Source organism: Sitodiplosis mosellana, unplaced genomic scaffold (assembly GCF_009176505.1).
Source record: "Sitodiplosis mosellana isolate CC-2019 unplaced genomic scaffold, AAFC_SMos_1.0 Smas_scaffold_6226, whole genome shotgun sequence".
In the NCBI taxonomy this organism is placed as follows: domain Eukaryota; kingdom Metazoa; phylum Arthropoda; class Insecta; order Diptera; family Cecidomyiidae; genus Sitodiplosis; species Sitodiplosis mosellana.
This window is the reverse complement of record NW_022601467.1, coordinates 13,750,276-13,771,453: the sequence shown is the minus strand read 5'-3', so window position 1 is coordinate 13,771,453 and position 21,178 is coordinate 13,750,276. Positions and strand designations below refer to the sequence as shown.

Here is a 21,178-nt window from a genome sequence, read left to right as displayed (position 1 = left end):
ACAATCATGTCAAAATACTTGCCGAAAAAACAGCATTTGCGGGAAGTTTTACTTTTCTTCTATAGTTCGAAGAAAACTGCTGCTCAAAGTCATCGTTTGCTTTTAAAAACTTATGGTAGCTCTAATGCTCCATCGTCTAATACATGTGAGTACTGGTTTCGACGCTTCCAAATTGGAGATTTTGACGTGGAAGACAAAGAACGGTCAGGTCAGGTCAGCCAAAAAAGTTTGAAGAAGACGAATCGCAAGCATTATTGGATGAAGATCCATGTCAAACGCAAAAAGAACTTGCATTGGAGTTGAACGTAGACCAAGCAACCATTTCCAGACGTTTGCATGCAATGGGAAAGATTCGCAAGCTGGGAAAGTGGGTTCCACATCAACTGTCTGAAGAGCAGCGCAAAGCACGGATCGTCACATGCAAAAAACATCTTGCAGAGCACAAAAACACAGTTTTTTATATCGAATTGTTACCGGCGATGAAAAGTGGGTTTATTACGAAAACCCCAAGCGTAAAGTAGCGTATGTTGATCCCGGCCAACCGGCGCTATCCCAGCCAAAACGAGATATTCATTGCGATAAGGTTATGCTGTGCATCTGGTGGGATATGAAAGGAGTCGTGTATTATGAGCTCCTAAAACCAGATCAAACGATTAATAAGGAACGCTATCGACGCAAATTGAATGATTTGGCTCATGCATTGGATGAAAAACGGCCATTAATAGCTCGAAAACACCACAATGTTTTGTTCCACGATGACAACGCTAAGCCACATCGTGCAACAATCGTTAAAAATAAGGTAGAGCAGCTCGGTTGAGATCGGCTTGATCAGCCCGCGTACTCTCCAGACCTTGCTCTTTGCGACTACTATCTATTTCGATCGATGCAGATTGCCCTGTCTGAAGTACGCTTTCAAAATGAGGAAGAAGTGCGAAAATGGGTTGATGACTACATAACCTCAAAAGACGAGGACTTCTTAAAGCGAGGAATCAACAAGCTGCCTGAAAGATGGCTAGAAGTCATAGCTAACGATGGCGAATACATTGGTTAATGTACTCATTCATTTTATTATTTTAATAAATGTATCTATGAACTCAAAAATTCTTTAAAATTAATGCATACACCCAATAATACAGAAAATTTGAGCGGAAAAATGTCGATGATGAATGAGCGAAAAAGGGATAGCTATATAGTAAACTGTATAGTAAAACTATAGTGAACTTTATAGCTATCCCTTTTCATTTGACATTTTTCCGCTCAACTTTTCTGTATTACATTTTCGCTCCAAAACATTCACATGGAAGTAATGACGTCATAATCCACCAAAGAAATAGGTCTATCAAAAAATCTACTGGACTTATGCTATCTGTATTCGATAGAATAATCTGTTGGTACTAAAAAGCACTGAAAAGCCGAAACAAAATTCAGTTGTCCGCAATACTTTCAGTAAATTCAGCAGTGATTCGCCCCTTGCATTGCCTGACTAACGTTCATTCCACGATGCACATTGCACATTGAATTGCGCATTTTATTCCGAACGCCTTCTCTTTCGTATCGTTTCGAACTTTCAATTTACTGCAATCAACATTTTCCACATTCAATCGCAAAACACTTCGGGAAACACACATTTTGAATGAGCGCCTCGGTAAAATGCTCAATTTCATGGCAACTGTTCGATAGCTACAAAAACAAGTGTCTGAAAATAGTTGAATGCTTTTGCAATTAAGCTTGCCATTTTAAGCATTACTTCGGAATATTTTATATGGCTTTTGTTTAGAAGTGCCCGTTCCCCATAATTTGTTAATCTTATCTTGCAAGTATTTTAAGATATGAGATTGAGAGAGAAAGCTCAATGCCTACTGCAAACTGTACTGAATGAGAAAAAAAAATCGATTCGAATCAATTTGGAAATTTTTATTCAAGAGCAAACGCATCGGGTAATAGTGATATATAATTTCAAAGGTGGAAATTTGAATTTCACTTTTCCGCGAATCGATATGAAAGCTCTCATCGATTTTTGTGATTCTAAAAATACGAGACCATTTCACAAAAGCAAATGAGTTTTTATGAGCAAAATATGTAGCTCAATAATGAAGCAAATTCGATAAGACGATTTAAATTGTGGAACAAGTGGAAAAATTGTTTCTCTTCAAAAACTCATTCAAAACAATGATAATAATAATGAAGCGACATTGTTTTCGTGTTCGCAGAACATCCTACTCAATATTGAATGGTATCGATGAGCTCAATATCAGCTCATTATTGTCATTAATTATTGTATTTCCATTATTTTCCAATTTGCTGACTGTACAGAGTGTACAAAAGTGCGCGAAACATGAGCATTTTAACCGGAATGTTGTGTATTCGCTTTCAATTCATTTAACACAAACACGAGCCCTTCTCTCTCTCTCTCCGCCTCCGTGTCTGTGTCTCTTTGTCTCTCTGTCACTCTCTCGATTACCTTTTTACCGATTTTATTATCAAAATGTTTAGGTTTTGTTCGAAGCTAGTGGAAAATTGACAGTGCCAATTAGGGTTGTTTCTGAACAAAAGTAATTTCCATTTATCGTGTTGTATCGACTTTTTACATAAGACGAAGCGCTTCGGTTGCTGAATGACCGTACCAATTTAAAACGAGACAGAATAACACAACAACAGCAACAATATGAGAATCACCGCTCTAAAAGCTGCCTTTCAAACGAATCCATTCGAGTGGCATGACTAACAATTGATAATAAATGGCGGTAGCAGCAGTAACACAGCAATGCAACTACATATTGGAATATTTATATGCGAAGCAAATACAATCCATAGATATGCATGGACATTGCATACGTTTTAAAGCAAATGCTTTGGCATGGGTATGGATGGCTAGAAAGCAAGAGATATTATGGTGATATGCGAACAAAAGGCAAAAATATCCATTATTTACAATATCTATATATATTTTTTCATGAAAAAGAGGACAATGCATCGATATGTGCGATGCATAACAATCGTTTGATAAATCATTTATTTTTGTTCAATATTCATTTCAATATTTTCGTCATAGTAGGCCTCACAGTGCTGCGAGGAAAGATGCATTGTGGCCGATGTATGTGTGCGCTGTGCGCAGATGTCTCATAAAATCAGTGACATCAATGTATTCCACTGCAATACTGTGTGAAATTATGTGTTTGTATGCCGATAAATATACATTGAGTTTTTTCTCACTCAGCCTTTCTCTGGTTCTCATACATGAAAATGTGCGATCAATGGCGAGAATTCATTGCAAAACGTTCAAGGAAATTGATGAAAAAAAGTGTCAATTCAAACGATGGCATTTTCGATCTCTCTCCTCCTCCTCTCTCTCTCTCTCTCGTCAATTTATCAGAGTAAAATCAAATAAAATGCCGAACATATGGCTGATATCACGTAAAACAGGTGATAAAACAAACATTTTCACGCAAATTTATAAAATACTTGACATTTCCACTTGGCGCTCATCATTTGCTTTTTTTCGCTGATTTTTTTCCATCTCGATTTTGACAATTCCACACTCATACCTAAACGAATCCGTTTACCCAGAACCAGTCCCTATCTACCAGCCACGAAGCCAGGCCTTTTCTACTTGCTCTCGCTCTTTCTTTCTCGAATCCTACGATAATAACCACGACACAAAGTGTGTGAACTTTGCTTGCGATTCGGCCAAAAGTATTCGGCAAAGTAATCAACAATGATCAATTTATCCAATAATGACTGCACGTATGTTGATAAAATAAATGACTTGGACTGCATTTGCAGTGGTGCGAAAGTCACAAAAGTGTACTTACACTCGGAGTTTTAGTATGTGACTACAAATCGACTTCATGCCAACTTATTGCACCACGGTAAGCCGAAGTGAGTGGAGGAAAGGAGAGAGAGAGAGAGAGAGTGGCCATAATGTTTTTGCAAAGTCAAAACCAATACGGAAAACTTTTGCTGAAATCCTTAAATATCATTCACACGATAATATACCTACCATTCATGCCACGTCATAAAAAGACGCGTACAAACATATATAACAAGTAAGAAACACTGTAAATATTTGACGGGAAAATATAGATGCGAGTGGTGATAAATAGATGTGAAGATTGCGAGAGAGAGAGAGAGAGAGAGAGAGAGAGAGAATTGAGCGAAGTAACGAGCGGTGCGAGTTTGAACTTGCGAAACGAAATAACGAACACACTCATGCTGTGCGCCAAAGTTCTCGTGAAAGCGATTCTGAGCGATGCGAAAGACATCAACGGCGAGAAAAGACTGAAATTTGAACATTTCATTTTCTCTGATTTCTCGATGTGTGTAGTATTCTTGTTTTATTTTATTTTATTTTTCCTCTTCTTCTTCGCATATGTGCAGCAAATAATTCCATTAGATCAAATACAAATACAAATACACAAATACAAACATGGACACGTGTTTGCTAATATTATGCGGCTGAATGGTGTGTGCGGTGCTAGTCCATTGGAACCATTAACTAAAAATCTTTGATGAACTAAAGTTGGCAGCGAGCGAACGAAGCGAGTGAGAAAGTTTTCTCCTTCGGCACTTTGTGAAATAATTTGAAAACTTCGAAATAATGTGTCTTCATGCCATTCGAAAACATAAACAGACTTGACAGAGAAATGGTTCGGGCTGGGAGTTGGAGTGAGCGAAAGCACGAAATAAAATAGCAGCAGTGGCAATGCTAACACCAACATATATTCAATTAACCTTCTCGATAATGCTCCAAGTGTCACTGCGCTATTGAATTTAAATGGTGTTAGACTTCGTTTTTCACCTTTTCGACATTTCTTCTCACTTATTTCTGCTCGCTTACTTCTGCTGTCAGTCGGAACGGCAACCAGAACGTAACTCATATCGCCATCACACAAAAAATTTATGTGTATGTAGTTGTTGTAGTCGGTCTTGCATTGGCCGTGGATTGAACTAAAGTTGAAAATTTTCCTTTCGTCCAAGAAACTTTTGGCCCACATCCAAATAGCGAGAGCTCGTATGTGATGCACTGGATTTAAATTCGTTTTCGAAAATTTAATGCACTAACTTTCTCACATATCTCATTCGTGTATGGTCCAGCTGTTTGTGAAACCAATAGTTTTATAGTGCCAGCGAAAACTTGATGTCATCCGTTGGAAAAAGAAACACAAGAAAATGGTAGGAATGACAGAGAGAAAACTTCAACACTTGCACTTTGTACACGCATGTTCAGTGTCATCATCTTTCCTTTTCGCATTCCACCACACTTGATCCGCCACAGTTACTCATCATTATATACACATATGAGACGCTGAACCGAATGAAAACTCATTCTCAAATTTCCACTCTTTCGTTCGTTCGTTCATTTTTGCAATTCATAGCGGGAACATTAATGCGTTACATTTTCATGATTATTTATGTTAATTGATAAAATCAAGTTTAGTGAGAAAAGACACTGTAGAAATAGCACACATATAAATGTGTATTCTTCACATGTATGTGGATGAACGCGCGCGCACGCCCGCTAGCACTCACAAATCCCATATTCTATGCATCCGGAGACGAACGGCACGTTCACGTCGTTCACTGACTTCCAGGATATAATCAACTTTTGTTCAATGCAAATATCAACCAATTTAACTGAGAGAGAAAAACGGCAACGACACAGGATAAAAGCGGAAAAAAAACTTTTCCCTTTTCTATGTCTCCAAAGTGATGTATCGTTCAGCTTTTAAAATTCACCAAGAAATCTGTATGTGTGTAATATGTGACTGTGGAAAAAGTTTGATGCCAACAAATATGTATATTTCAGATACACACATACAACGCGCTTAAAAAATGTTAAAAGCCCAAATAAAAGTTTCTTTGAATTCGAGACATCGTAATTATTTCAGCACAAGAAAAATGAGATGCGAATGTGAGTGAGTGGAAGTTTGTGTTGACGCACCAACACGAAAACTTCATTGTCAAGTTAAGCTGAAAGAAATGCCAACAGCGTTTCGCGCTCTCGTGAACTCATCACTTTTTTCGAGCTGCCTGATTTAACTTACCGCTCATCGGTTTTGCATTGTTTTTTTTTTGCCATAAAATCTGTTATTTAAGTAAATCATATGGAATATTTATGCCACATAAATCTCAAACCAAAGCAGCAGAGAATGAAAATGAAATGCTAACGGAAGCAAATTTGATGCGGAAACAATTTTACGACTCCGTTTTTTTCACGAATCGTTTAAATACATGTATTGATCATTGATGATGGCAATAATCACTGTTATTTGAGTTTCGAAAGTAACAAGTATGCAAGGAAATCAATTACTCTTCCTTAATGGCCACCGGGAAAGTGTTTTAATTCTTGTTGAAATGCGATGATGGAATGTTGTTTGCATGATTGTGGCACGATTCATGCTGTAAACCAAAGAAGGAAAGAAAACAATACTTCCGGAAACATTTTCTAATCGATTTATTATGCGTGATATGAAGAAAGAAAAATTGATCAAAAAATGTACGTATCAAAATGATATCAAAATTCGCAATCAGACAAAAAATCACATATCCTTCTTCTGAAATGTTGTTTACGATCAATGATGTCTTTCCGATGTAGTATACCTGATTTCATATTCACGCATATCTTGCACACAACATTTCGACCGATGAACACACAAACACATACACAAATGAAGCAATATATGTATTATTATCTCATTATTATCATATCAATACCTTGAATCAACTTTTATCGAAATCCTTGAGCTTGATTCATATCGTCATCCATTTTGCATTTCGAGAATTTATTTTTTAAAACGAATAACGCAAGAAAAACTTTTGCTCAAAATGAAAAAACAAAAAAAAAATCAACAAATAACAAATGAAATTGTGCACACAAAGTACAATAAATACGAATATCTATATGAATAGAACAAAACAGATGAAGAGCGAAAAAATAGAATAAAATAGAAATAAAATCGTACTGTATATTGAACACACACACACACACACTCAAAATCTAAGCTCATACTCCTTTGACTGTTCAATGTGTATTTCATTTTAACCGGTTCAGTTGTAGTGTGCAAAAAAAGGTGAATGACAAACTAAGCTAAAAAAAAAAAAACTATTCTACTACCAAAAACGTGTAAGCGTCTGTATACCTTTGTTCCTTTTTTTCTGTTCCAAACTGTATTCTGGGGTGAACACCCACATTTATAGATAATCATTGAATCTTCATTTTTTTTTCTATTGAAACACACACAAAAAAAACAAAGAGATAAACTAAGACATCCCACAACCAACAACTAGAAGAAGACAACAAACAAAATGTAAACAAAAGTTAGCAAGTCATTGCAAAGGACGACGGAAAGGATGAAAACGGTCGCAATGACTTTTAAAAAAATGTATTTAGCAATAATAACAAGATTATAGGGGCAAATCCAAAGAACAAAAAAAGGAAAGAGAAAAAAACACAGTTCAAGCTTTTTTGGAGTGTGTCGTTTAAGCACGAAAAATGGTTTATTGCGCTTTAAAATAACAAACGTTACAAAGATGCTACTTAGAGCATTAACATTATTTGTGAAAGACAACAGAAGAAAAAAAAACAACTAACTGATCAAAATATTCATTGAAAATGAACAATAACAAAAAACACAAAATATTTCAAAAGAAACAACAACAAAAACGCTATGGATAAATAAATTTAAACGAAAATTGATATGAATATATTTTAAGTGTATGTCACCAATTTTAAATAGCACTAAATGGCATCAACAAAAATCAGTTTCATCAAATTCAGACAAGTTAAATTGAAGACAAAAAAAAAACGCAACAAAAACAACGCATTAAGCAAATCCAAATGTTATAGCAAAATTAAGAAGTTAATCCGATACAGAGAGAAATCGGATCCAAATCAATATATTGCCACTCAAAACTTGATGTGCATAATGGTGACACATAGAGTTGGGCGGACGGATTTCCGCCTCGGCCCCAAAAAGTTTCTCGTAACACACTAATTCAGTTACTTAGCAAATAACTTTTACCGAGAATGTAATCAAACAAAACTATAGTGAAGTGTTTGTACCGAAACGAGAGATAGAGTGTTGCAAAATGCGTCGTCGCATCTATTAACTTCACCATTTTTCGAGTGACAATATTGTTGAGTTGGTGCTTTTCATGCGTGCATCGACATAGACACATATACATACACAAAGAGAATATCTGATAGTTCTAGTGTATTGGAACATCGAAGGCTATTGGATATGTCACGTGTTAATAAAGGGAATTCCAACTAAATAAGCAAAACAATAACAAAATTTCAGAAGCAGCAAACATTATCGAATGAAATCGCTATGAAAAAGTAGAGCCGGATCCATTGCACACAAATATATACACACATAAACAAACCGAAACACACGATATAGATGATTTATCGACTTAATTTCGCCACCAACTAAAATCGATATCATCTCGATGCTGTTTGCTGCCTTTGTGCATAAAATCCTCTTATTCAGTTACGTATTTAAAGATAAACAGTATTATTTTATGAGATCAATAAATAAGATTAAATAAAGAGAAGAAAAAAAAACCGAATTGATTCAACATTAATGGCGAATTCGTTGTAATACTTATTATTCATTGGTTTTTCTGTCTTGGTTGTTGTGAAAATTTGTGCCGTTGAAAGTGTCATTGACGGAAGAGAAAATGTCATCAAAAATGGTAAGTAAGTCAGTGTCAAGGGTGCTCAATTTCATTTTAAATAGGTGATCGTATGGAGTTGTTTGCTTTTCTTAAAAAACCATATTGCATTTTCGATCAGCAGCAACGTGACACTCAACAAAATACCAAGTATCAATATGAAAAATGCTGATTCGATGGTATCGATCGAAACCTAAAAAGAAACCAAGCACACACACACACACACGGTAATAACGCACACAATGCTATGGTAAATTACATTAACTCACCATTAAGTCTTCCGGATGCATTTGTCGAACGCATTGCGGCTTCGGTGAATGCCAACGCTTCCGCTCGTAATACAAGAGCCCATGCTCGAATGTTCGTCGCAATCTGAATTTATGAAGAGTATGGATAGGATGCAGAACATATATTATTATCGAGAGTGCAAGAGATAGATAAAGAGTGATTGTGAACTTGGTCGCTATTACGGGGCGAGTTTTCTTCATTAAATTGACATGAATTGAGTACAGGTGCTTGAAAATCATCGAAAAGCGATTATAGGCGACAATCACAACGTATCGCTTTCAATTAATTATTCGTAGTTCGTGTAACATGGACATAATTTAGATGGCATAATTTTTTCTTGTTCTTCTTCTTCTTTCTACAATATGATGAGTAAGAGACTTGTCTACAATAATATTTGCATATTAATTCAACGCAAAGGGCCATCCAATCGTGCTTTACGTAATGATGAGCTATCATGCTATCAACGAAATCGCAACACAGGCATGCTGCCAAACTGTAACCCACTCTATCTGTCTCTTATGCGTTCTCTATTTGTCTATCGCTCTCATTTCAACACTTGGCCACTGCTACTACTACTACTTGATGCCATGTATTGAATGTCATATTGTATACAATGGTGAACACGTACACGTCTTGACATAATCCTTTATTCCGTTCAAGTACGATATTTTGTTGACATTTATTTAATAAAATGTTCTATTAACACTTCATATACGTAATGAAATTCAACATAGAGAGATAATGTTAATAGCGACGCACTTATGTTATTCAACCCTCATGGATTTCAACAGCCAATTTTAGTACATTACATTTCACCTAACGCCAACGCCCACCCATCCACCGACCTCCAATCGCCTACTTTCGCTCTAATCATCACATCTCCCTCCTTCTCTCCATTTCTCTCCTGCACATCGGCAAAATTTTTGGAAAGTCATTCGCCGTCATTAATAATGGCTTGCCATTATCACTACAGTTCCAACCCGGAAATTAGTAGGTAAATTGCAAATTGTCCCAACCCCGCAGCCAATTCACATTTCTGAGGTTTTCTACGAAAATTTTGATAAAGATTTAATCAAATACACTTTATTAATAGCAATAACATCAATTCAATCAGTCGTTACCATCTTTCAGTTGATGTGAAACACGTTTCGCTTTGATTCACTCAATAGATAATTTTATACTTAAAAAAAAGTATTTTTCATATGATACCTTGTTGCTCTGTGTACGGCTCATGTGAATGTCGTTCGAATAAAGGTTGGTGTGTGTATGTGCTGTTTTTTTTAAAATGAAATTTACTATCGAAGAATATATCGCACATTTTGTGGGGTAACAAACCGGAAAATGAAATTTTGATTACGTTTGATATAATTAAATTATGACCACGATTTTTTATCTCCAGAAAGCGTCGAAATTTTTCCACATTCTTTGCGCAGTGCACACAAACAATGCTTCGTTTCGAAATTACGAGCCATTCGCATTTTTGAGTTGAAACTGTAGTCATTCAAGTAAATCAGACAGTAATCCATGCGAAATTTTTAGTGCGTTTATATGAATTTGTGACTTCCTCTCATGAAAATGAGCATGGCATTTCATAATTAACGCCAAGTGAAATGACGGCAAAATGTTAAGGAATAACATTTGTGCAGACGTCAAACCGAGAGCGAGAGAGACAGAGTGAAAGACAAAGACAGAGATTATATTCCGTACAAAAGCCACTATATATATTGATCATTATGCGCGACGTGATGTGTTGGTAAGAAGCACCGACAAAACATCGAGAAGTAAATGTTTGCATTCAAGCCAAAAGCAATGAAATCCGAATATTTTATATTTTGTGTTTGTATATCTAAGTTTTTTCTCTCTCTTTCTTTCGTTCTTGCTTGCTATAGTCGTTATTGACATTTGCGGCTGCATTTCTGTAAATGGTATATAAAAGACAAAATTCAACTTGAAGCCGGATATGAAATTCGCATTGAATGTAAAATCCATTTTCCGAATTTGACATCTGTATGACCACTTGAAAATTGAATTCAAGTGGCAGATCTTCTTTGTGTAGTCGTCGTATGAATGAAAATAGTCGAGATGCGTTCAAAATGGTTTGGTGTCTAAGTAACAAACGAACAATATCTAAAATAATAAAAATGTGCTCATGTGTGTGTGTCGCTCTCACTCTCTCTTTTTATGGTCACATCATGGATGGCGCGCGCTATTTCATTTTACAGAATTCCAATGCATTTCCCAGCACCAAGCACTTTGAATACACAGGCTAAACTACCATACATAACTTGCACCGTATGAATGAGTGTGCGACTGTGCGTTACTCTACTTCTGCTACATCTTCGTTTTTTGTTAAATGAAAGTTTTTAAGCACTCGATAATAATACTTATTTTATATCGATTTACCCATATGTTATCATCTTCCGTAGCGGCGATCCCTTTTGTACAATGGCCATCATGTGCTGCTCCGGGAATAGCTGAATTTCAGACAATTCACATATCGAGCGCTCCGAAAATTCGTCTATAATGATTTTGTAGAATGTTGCTGTATCAGCATGGAAGGCAAATCCTATCGCGGTATATCGTACATACGCGGAAACCAAAACCAATGTGTGTGTGTGTGTGTGTGTGTGTGTGCGCGCGCGAGCGTGTTGCCGCCGAAAATTCAGACCCGAGAATATGGTAGCAGGCAAAAACGAGAAAATATAGAGGGAAGGAAAAGTTAAATTATAAAAAAGTACCCATACTGAATGAAAATGCAGCATGGCTGCTGTGTGTATAAGCTGCTTGTGTGAATACCTATGGAAAACGTGTAAGGGCATAGAAAAGCCGTAGTTAGACTAGTAAATTTGGCATAAAATAAGTAAATTGATAAAACGTAATTTGAACAAATTTTGCCGGAAAGCCAGGGACTCATGAAACGAATCATTTCGACTTTACGAATCGAAATTCGAATTATGGAGCAATTTTTTTTTCTTTTTCTCCCCGTTCTAGTTTGCAGTGGAAGAATTCAATTTTAGTTCATTTTCTACTCGAATCGAAAATAGCTCAAATGTACTGAATTACGTACATCGCTCTAATGAACAAGCGCATGCGATTCATTCTGTTGTTTTCTCACTTAAAATTTTTTTGGTTAAAATGTTGAATGTTGTGCTGAGGTCGAAGCATGCAATTTTAGTGAATCCCTGTTAAAAGTGTACAAGAAACCATTACCCTGCGATTCTACTTAAATTGGTTGCATTCGGCAAAGAGATGCGCACTTTTCGCATCAGCAAGCACGTGGCGGTTGAATTGCTGGGCATTTCATATGTACAGATGAGCCTGGAACTCGAGTCAATCGAATGTAAATATATGTATAGTGTAGGCACTTCGAAATAAACTTTGAGAAATTTAATTACGAAAAATATTCATGGAGAACGAAACAGAAAAACGCCATGCAAACTCATTGTGCGTTGGATGGCTGGTTGCCTTTTAAAATGCAAGCACGGTACGTTTTCCTCTCGGTCGGCCGTCACCGTCGTCGTCGTCGTCGTCGTCATCGTCGTTGCCGTTGCCGTTGTCGTCGATTGAGTATGCTGCTGGGTTTTGTGTCTAATAAAATATGCATTTCTGCTCTTGGTTTACTAAATGCATGCACAGCACATGTATGCCCGTGGCTATGTAGAAAGGTAAATTATTACCCGAAAACGCTATCCATACACGATATTCGATGTGCTGTTCGTGTGAAGCGCGTTGGCATCGACTCGATGCGACTTGTGCGCTTCCCATACAGTGGCTAATACTATATGAACTGAGCGGAATAGAAGCGAACACATATATACACGCCAAACCAAAACCCAAGCATAACAATGCAAAAGCGAAATCAAACTATGTTTGGACAGACAAGGAAGATAAATTGAAGTAGAGGAAATAAAATAAAAATTATGAAATTGAATTCCATAGTTGGGATCTCACTTTTTCAGTCTCTCATTCTTTCGATCTAGAACTTGTTCTCTCTTTGCGTTCGTACGGTTTGGGACGTTTACCACACACCGCTACTCAGTTAGACTACACCAATATATAGATTCATTACAGTCAATTACGGCGCTTTTCTCTCATTCTCTCCATTGCCCTTTCGCTCTTGCTCTGTATCTCTTTCACCGATGACTTATAAATTTGGATGCGGCAATATGGCACACAAAAAGTGGGATTCTGTACCAGCATCTCAGTTAAAATACCGCAAAAATAAACAAATATATGCAACAATAGCTGAACTGTTTCACTTAATTTAAAATTTTCGAAAACCAAACGACCGAACAACCCCATTGCTTCAGACTAATACAAGCAAACACACACACACACACACTCATATACACAGGCACACATGCTGAGCTGCAACGCAGTTTCAATTTATTTTCGTTTATGAAGAATCATTCTGAAAGTATTTTCGCTCGCCCTCTCGCCAGAACGTTCTAATTTGTTCCGTAATTATTATTGCTGCTAAACTATTTTTCGACCAAAGATGCATTTGAACATCGCACCATTAACATGCTCACTTGAATTTCCAGTTCAATTCATTCATTTTCAGCGTACATTTTCGCTGCGCCCTGATGCAACTCTGCTTTATTTCTCTTTCTTTCGCTTTCTTTCGCTTTCATCTCTGGATATGGTGTCTCGATGTTTTCGACTTTTAACGCGGCGCCAAGCTGAAATAAACCATCCAAATCAGACCTCCGTTAATCATGTGCAAACAATTATGGATGAATTAACCAGTTTCAAAATTCAAACTTGAAACACATGCAATTGCAAGAGAGAAAGTGTGCGTGCGCTGGCTGGCGGGAGGTCGGTTTGTGTATTTTTGTTTCTTGCGTGTGCCATAATACTTGCAACTGCCGTCATTTCTTTAATGACGGTGTTAAACATATCAAATTAATGCACAGCATGGTCCTTTGTTCTGTTGAATGTCTTCCAACATATTTCACAAAGCTCAGAATATCATCGTTTCTCATTTGTTTAATGTTCTCTGCTCTCCGAAAACGGTACAGTCGTCGAAATGCGTCCTATTCTTCTTTTTCTACGTCGTCTTGTTCTCTTGGAAAAATAGAAAGGATCCAAAAAGAAATAATTAAAATTTGAACGAGAAGGTTTAAGCACTCTCTCCAACTGTATTCATGACATGTTGTGTTACACGGCTGCTGTGGTCTACCCTGCCTCACAAACATGATTCTCCACAAGCCACCCATCAGTAAGTTCCACGCTGCTTCACCGCAATCTAACGTCTGTCAACATACGATGAAATACTAGCTGTTCATTTCACACGGTAAATTTCCATGTTCTTTTTTTTTACATTCCTCTTTCAACTGAATTGTAAAAGCGCTGAATTTTTGATTATCTTCACTTTGGCTAACCAAATAAACTTTAAGCAAATTATTTTTTTTTTGATTTTTTCATTTCATTTTGTTGCCACGAGGATTCGTAGTTTTATTTTTTTTTTGCTCTCGACAAGCGAATGCATTTATTCCTGACAATCGAATCGAATCAGCAATGAGGTATCCATCTGTCGAATCTCCGTATTATTTTTCGTTCAACCGACTCATTGTAATCTTCTTTCGGGATTTGAATTTGCCAAACGAATCTTTATTAGCCATATCCTTTGGGCAAGACCATGTCAATCTGGAAATAATTCTGGGTATCATTCATCATCCATGCTGTGTGCGGTTGAGCAATTGATATACTTTAATCAGAATGTCAGCTGGACTGACATTTTTAAAGTATGTTACATTCTCTCTCTTTGTTTTTTTTTGAAGTTGAAAAAAAAAACAAATGTGTTTTCAATTCAACAAATTACACAACAAAACCGGAGCCAGCACATGTGTGTTTGGTGTGTTTTGAAAAAAAAAATGATCATTTTTGCATGTTCAATGCCTAGTGCAGCATGAATAATTATAAATCGTGTCTTGTTTGTGATATTTTCGATGAAGTGGTTGGGAGGCGAGCAGAGTCGAGTAGAGCAAATCACGTCGCATTCAAGCAATTTGATCAAGTTCCCAATGAAGCGCCTGCTGATGTTACGTACATATTGCCTTTATTAGCAAATGGAAGCTTTAATCTAATACTGCACATTATATCAACATCTATGCATATACATTCATTTATCATGTGTATCTTGTTCTGTCTAACCCTTTTGCTTGCCTTCCTCATATGCTCGATGCTGGTGCTGCTGTTGCTGTTTCCGCCGCCACCGCCTGTTCTGCCTCCACTCGTCGCAAACTCATTCGATCGTAGTCGCATCTGCATACATTTTACGGAAATTTGGATCGCAAAATCAGATTGTTGTTTAATCTGAAGGGGGAGGGGGCTGGCAAAGGAATAAAATAAAAACGACCTTCATGTCATGTCATGTCATGTCATGGTTATTTGAAAATGCTAGAAAACTAAATAAAATGTATTGAATAGTTTGAATATGCCGCCTACAAAATGGATAAATAACAACAAACAGTCTCCAGTGATTTCGAAATGAAAATCGACGATGACGACAACAACGACAGCGACGGCTTAGTGAGATAGGGGAGCAAAAACATCCAAAATAAATAAAATATTCTACAATCTTTTTGCGCGAATACATCCATAAAAAATGCGGCAGAATTGGAATTTTATTCATTTATTCTTACATTTTTATGTTGTTCCCATTTGCAAGATGTGCAGAAATTCGAAGGGCAAGCCAACGTCGTCGTCGTCGTCGTCGTCGTCGTCTTCTCTGTCTTGGTGTAACACAAAGCGAACCGAATGAGTTGAGTGAGCCAGACAAAATCGAAAATACTAAGAACAGCAACAGAAAAAAATATTTCCAAGGAAAACAATGCAAACAACAATCATTACACCAAATGGTTTACATAAAGTGTGCTACGTAAAAGACCATATGCTCCAATCTTGTTGATTGTACCAGATCCGCCTATCTTTTCGTTCTTTTTTTTTTGCTGCAAATTTTCTGACACGGAGGACGAAGACGAAGAATGACGAGGAAAAACCTACCGAAATTCAAAATGTATAAATTATGCTGATGAGGTAATTTGAAATCTGACCTATATAAATGTCACTCAAACCAATATTAAAATCAAAATGGGAATGAGCGGCCAGCGTGAGACGAGTTAACAGGTCAAGCCAATACCCACCATATTTTCTGGGGCCACCACAAAATGAACCACTATTTGTTCACATATTTCGGCTGCATAAAACGCCGAGGCGAAAATACTATTTACTTCATTTGTAAATGTGGTTAGATAGGAAATCGTTATGTGCCCTTTGTGCAAATGCGATTAATCACTTTATAATTTTAAATGATTTTCCGTGTAGATGGCTCGATTCAGTAATAAATTATTCATTCGCATTCGGTGCCATTTAAAATGGTAGCGTTTTTCATTCTCTCTCTCTCACACACACACACACGCTCCAACTCATTCCGCAAAATGGTACACATTTCCTTGAGTTAAGACTATGGGATTTCAACTGCCATCGGTTCAGTTGTCACTAATCTATTGGAATTAATCCAAAATAAATGCTAGAAATGCTCACCTCCATGCTTTACTTTGTCCATGCCAGCTGCTGGTGGTAGAAAATTGTACAAGATCTCGCCAGTTTTCGGGTTGACAACTTTCACTTTTTTATCGTATAATTCCAATGCTACTGCATCCGTCGTTCGCTACAAATTATGCGATAACAGAGAATTTTACAAAGTCACAACAAAAACTCAAGCAAATCCATTAATTTACAACTGTTTTCTCGTTCACGTTGTCTCTCTCTCTCTCTCTTCCTCTTCCTCTTTCTCGCCCAAATGAGCTCAAGGAAGAAGGTCAAATCGTTTAATCTTTGGATCTGACACGTACAAATCTCAAGCAATGATTGCCGAAAAATATTCTCAAATAGACTTTCAAATGAGTCGTGTCTTTGATTCCCTTAAACTGTCCACATTTAACATTTTCCGGTGATTTTTCGCATTTCTTTTTTTTCCTCGATTGTTTTCAACTCGTTTATTCGCTCGGCTCGCAAATACAGAGACAGAAAAAAAATTGCAATGATTGAATCGCAGTGAATTGTTTCGTGTGCACACATAACAGGTGCACAATCGTCCATTGTATAACTGTGGGGCGAATAAGCAAACTAGCCAAATGCGATCGCAATCTGTGTGGTTTCATCATCGATTGACGTTTCGCTCTTTTTGCAAAGCAGCAAGTTTGCTGCACTACATGGCTTATAATTTTTTTTTTTGTTTTTTTTTCCGAAGGTTTGCCTATGTCGTCCTCCCGAGAGAAAAAAAAATGAATGAATTGGAAGCGACGCGCGTATTTGAACTGTATCGAAAATGATAATGGTATTCTGTATGCATATCGCTTGCAGCTAGGAGAAGACAACAATAATAACAACAGAGAGAAAAGTGACATAGCACGCGACAAATACCAATGTTAAAGAGAAGCACATTGTCATTATTTCTGCTATTTGACTAGTGATAAACCGACGAAAATCCGAGAATCGGAATTTATCTTCGGCTTTTTTTCGATTCTTTCTCTTCGCCGGGACTTTTTTTTTGCACTCGCTCTTTTGTGTTCGTGTGTTTTTTTTCTGCTCCTGCAAAAACAAATCGGTTAGTTTCTGTTTGCGTTTCCATCAGCCGCGAGCTATAAAAAGTTATCTGAATTAAAAGAGACAATGGAATCAAAATTATGTCAACAAGTGTACAAATGATTTTCGCTTTTCCTCTCTTTCTCTCGAGGATGGGCGCGCACACCACATTTCACTCACACACTCACTTGTGAGCGTTTGTGTGTGTGTGTGTGTGTGTGTGTACATGTGGTAGTGGTAAAGAGCTGAGCGTGCATTGTTTTTGCGTTCGATTATTCAAAAGTCTGAAGTGATTTTATATATGCACATTTTGATTCATTTAAGCCCGGCAAACTCATTTAAAATTGCTGTGACGCTTCTTTTTTTTGCGAAACATAAACAAGATACTAGATGCAAATAACGGAAGCATGTACAAAGACTTGATTATATGGGTTGTGTCTCGTTTTTCTTCGCTTTTTTCTCCCTCTTCTATCTGTCGATGTCTCTCGTTCTCTCAGTTGGATACAGCAGGAAGTGTGCTGGATTTGTTTGATCACCGGCAGGTGTATTCGTGTCTATGTTCATGTTTATGTGTTGACGATAGGGTGTGTGTGAGAGATAGAGAGAGAGAGAGAGCGTGAACGCGAAATGTCTGTGTGCATTGAAGAGAAAATATGCTTCGGCTCAGGGGTACTTACTTTGAAAAAGTCCTTGTTGTAAACTATGTCTTCAATTCCCAACTTCAATGGGCTGTCAATCAGATTCCGTAATGTTTTAATGGTTTTTGGCTTTTCCATTAGCAAAGAGCCGACAATACTCGCTGAATAAAATTGGAACATAAAGAAGCCGAACAACAGAATCAGCATAATGATGCATCGGCGCGATGTGAATTGTGGCATTTCGGAAGAGCCTGCAGAGTTCAAGATGTTACAATATCGCATAAAAAACACACAGACAGAGAGGGATAGAAAGAGAAACCGTAAGGAATGTAAGAAATGGAAATTCAAGAAATGAAAATGAAAGCAAATATGTCATTCACTCTGAATGCAAAATACTAAGACATCATCATCGACATTTCAACAAAGCAGAAATGAATCGTGGAAGTCGCAAAATTATTTTGATAATCAATGTATAGAGACGTATTCATTGGGATGAGGGAAAATCTTGAGATGGTTCACTGTGTTTTGTGGCCACGGTTGTGGTTGTTGGTGGTTTTCGCAACAGAGCTGATACATCATCAAATTGGTGAATGTAATTACGCATTCGATTTATGCAAATATTCTAATTTGTGAAGAATTCCTTGGCCACATCCACCACCATACATACACAACTCAAAACCTATTCATTTTGATTTATATTTATATTCATTGTCCATTCGTTGAATTCCTTTTGGAATTTGATTCGAGTGGCCGGGTTGGTATTGAATTCGATTTTCTCTTCGTTTTATTTTTCATGTCATCTTCGTTGTCGGTTATTCGGGCATCGACCACGTAACTCAACGTATTTCAACACGTAAACACATTTTCCTCGCTTCGCATATCGAATGAAAGAGCGCGACTAGAGTAGCACAGAGAGAAAACACACGGTGAACGAATGAAAATTATATATCCATTTTATTTGTAAAATTGCCAATTTCTGTTCGGTTAAAATCCAATCAATGGCGATCCATAGTGAGTGGATGTTGTCAAACCAAGACACATTCTGTTTCATCTCATTTTCCGTTTTTTTTTCTCCTTTCATTTTGGCTGCAACATCCACATCATTCGATCACCCTATATCGCCCTCTTCCCGAATTTTCATTTCTTTTCTACACTCGCGCTGTGCCCGTTCAATTTTATCAATTTTTGATTAAGACGTTAATGGAAAATAATTTGTCAGCGTCGATCCAAAGGTGTGGATGCTACAAATAGAACCTTGTGTTTCATTTTGGCTTCGTTTTTCGTCTCTTATTCACCGAATGTGTGTGTGTGTGTGTGTGTGTGTTTCTTTATTGAAAACGGACATTTGTCAAAAAGGAAAATGTATCAGACACCATTTTACCGCTGCCAATGTCGCACGTCAAATGTGCGCCACACCATCCAAAAATGCACAAAATACAAGATGGATACAAATCTTGTTGTCGTTCCCATTTATATTTTATTGTGACTTTCTTTTCCTTTTTGCTGTCGGTGTGTGTGTGTGTGTGTGTGTGTGTAGCTCATTTTTCAATAATGGAAAAATATTATGCGCATATTGAATGGATTCTAAGATTGCCAATATCGACTATTATTAATATTTATTTCACATTCGTTTGATAAATTTAAATTCACGTGCAAAAAAGTGAAGCATGCCGAACACAATGCATTGAATGGCACAGAAACCCATTCGAAGACGACAAAAAAACGGAAAAATCGTAGAAAAAAATATAGAAAAGAAGCAACAACAAGACAAATACGAAGCGCTGAAAAAAAAAGTATAAACACAGTGAATGTATGACAAGAGTGTGATAGGGTATGAGACACATTCGATAGAAATGTAATGGCGTGAAAATGATTCGCAATGGATAATATTGTCCGTGTTGGCAGCTAGAAATCTTCATACATTCAAAGTCTGAATTTCACACACACACACAGACACCCACTGCTGCACAGTTTTGCCGAAAGAAATTTGCAAAATGTTGCAGCGACCGATTAATGTGAACGGTATGCATAACGCGGTTTGCCGGAAAATGTTTGACTTGTGTCTGGGATTGTGCCGAAGATTTGTGCAATTCGCACCTATCACCTGTGCTACAACAAGTGTGGCAAAAGCGAGAGCAAAAAAAGCAAAAGCAACAACAACAGCAGCAGCAGCAGCAAAATGAAGCTAAAAAGATTACCTGAAGGAAGTTTGAAAATTGTGACGTTTACCTTGTTGACACAGTGCACCTATGAAAAGCAATGCACAGCGCGAAAGTGCGGCGCTTTCGTCATATTTTCTGTTTACGTTATCGAATGCTTTTGTTGGTTTGCTATTGACATTGCCAACTTCATTTCTCATAGCGATGCTGTGACCTCGATCGACAGTGGCAGCGGCACCGGCACCATCACCAGCAATCGTCGCAAATGCATTCGAATCATTTCTTCCTCCCGAATAAAATTCATAAACATTTGAACGGAAATTTTCGTGATTGATTTTTTTATGTGAGCTGCTTTTATTCATCGTCTGCACCTTCTTCAACGTACGCTGATCCTGGAATAATCATGAAGATTGCAATGAAAGCACATAAAAGGCATAGAAAATGGGAGATAATAAAAATATATATACGCTCTCTTCTTCTCCTGTCGTTTTTTTTATTCTTTTTCGCTTTCTGTTTCTTTCAATTTTTTTTCTTCTACTTTTTGTCAGTCATTTTTGCTTGCATTTCTTTGATACTTTCGTTTCATCATGCTTGGGAAAAGGCACAGAGGGGGAGCAATACAACTCTCTTCCGTGTAGTCTTCATTCTAATGAAATTTTCCAACAAAATAGCAACAGTAACAAATACAAAGCCAAAGCAAGACACATTGCGCTGCGAAAGAAATGTATGCAAAAAAATGTGTGTGTATGTGTTTGATAGTAGAGCTTAATGCGGCTTAAGTAATCATTATATTTTCATAATTAAGGGATCTCTTTTAAAGGGATC

At 37.1% G+C, this 21,178-nt stretch overlaps 1 protein-coding gene across 1 annotated transcript in view; it reads right to left on the bottom strand.

Annotated features, from left to right (window-relative positions):
• Nucleotides 1–7,461: 7,461 nt before the first annotated feature.
• The window catches only part of LOC129579470 (uncharacterized), a 31,944-nt gene continuing 18,227 nt past the window's right edge, over nt 7,462–21,178 (bottom strand). The window contains exons 8-13 of the mRNA XM_055469578.1: nt 20,424–20,745; nt 18,234–18,445; nt 16,513–16,639; nt 11,368–11,530; nt 8,946–9,048; nt 7,462–8,869 (exon numbers count right to left, since the gene is read on the bottom strand). Of these exons, the coding sequence (XP_055325553.1) occupies nt 8,729–8,869; nt 8,946–9,048; nt 11,368–11,530; nt 16,513–16,639; nt 18,234–18,445; nt 20,424–20,745 (1,068 nt within the window). The 3' untranslated portion in view covers nt 7,462–8,728. The remainder of the gene's footprint in view (nt 8,870–8,945; nt 9,049–11,367; nt 11,531–16,512; nt 16,640–18,233; nt 18,446–20,423; nt 20,746–21,178) is intronic.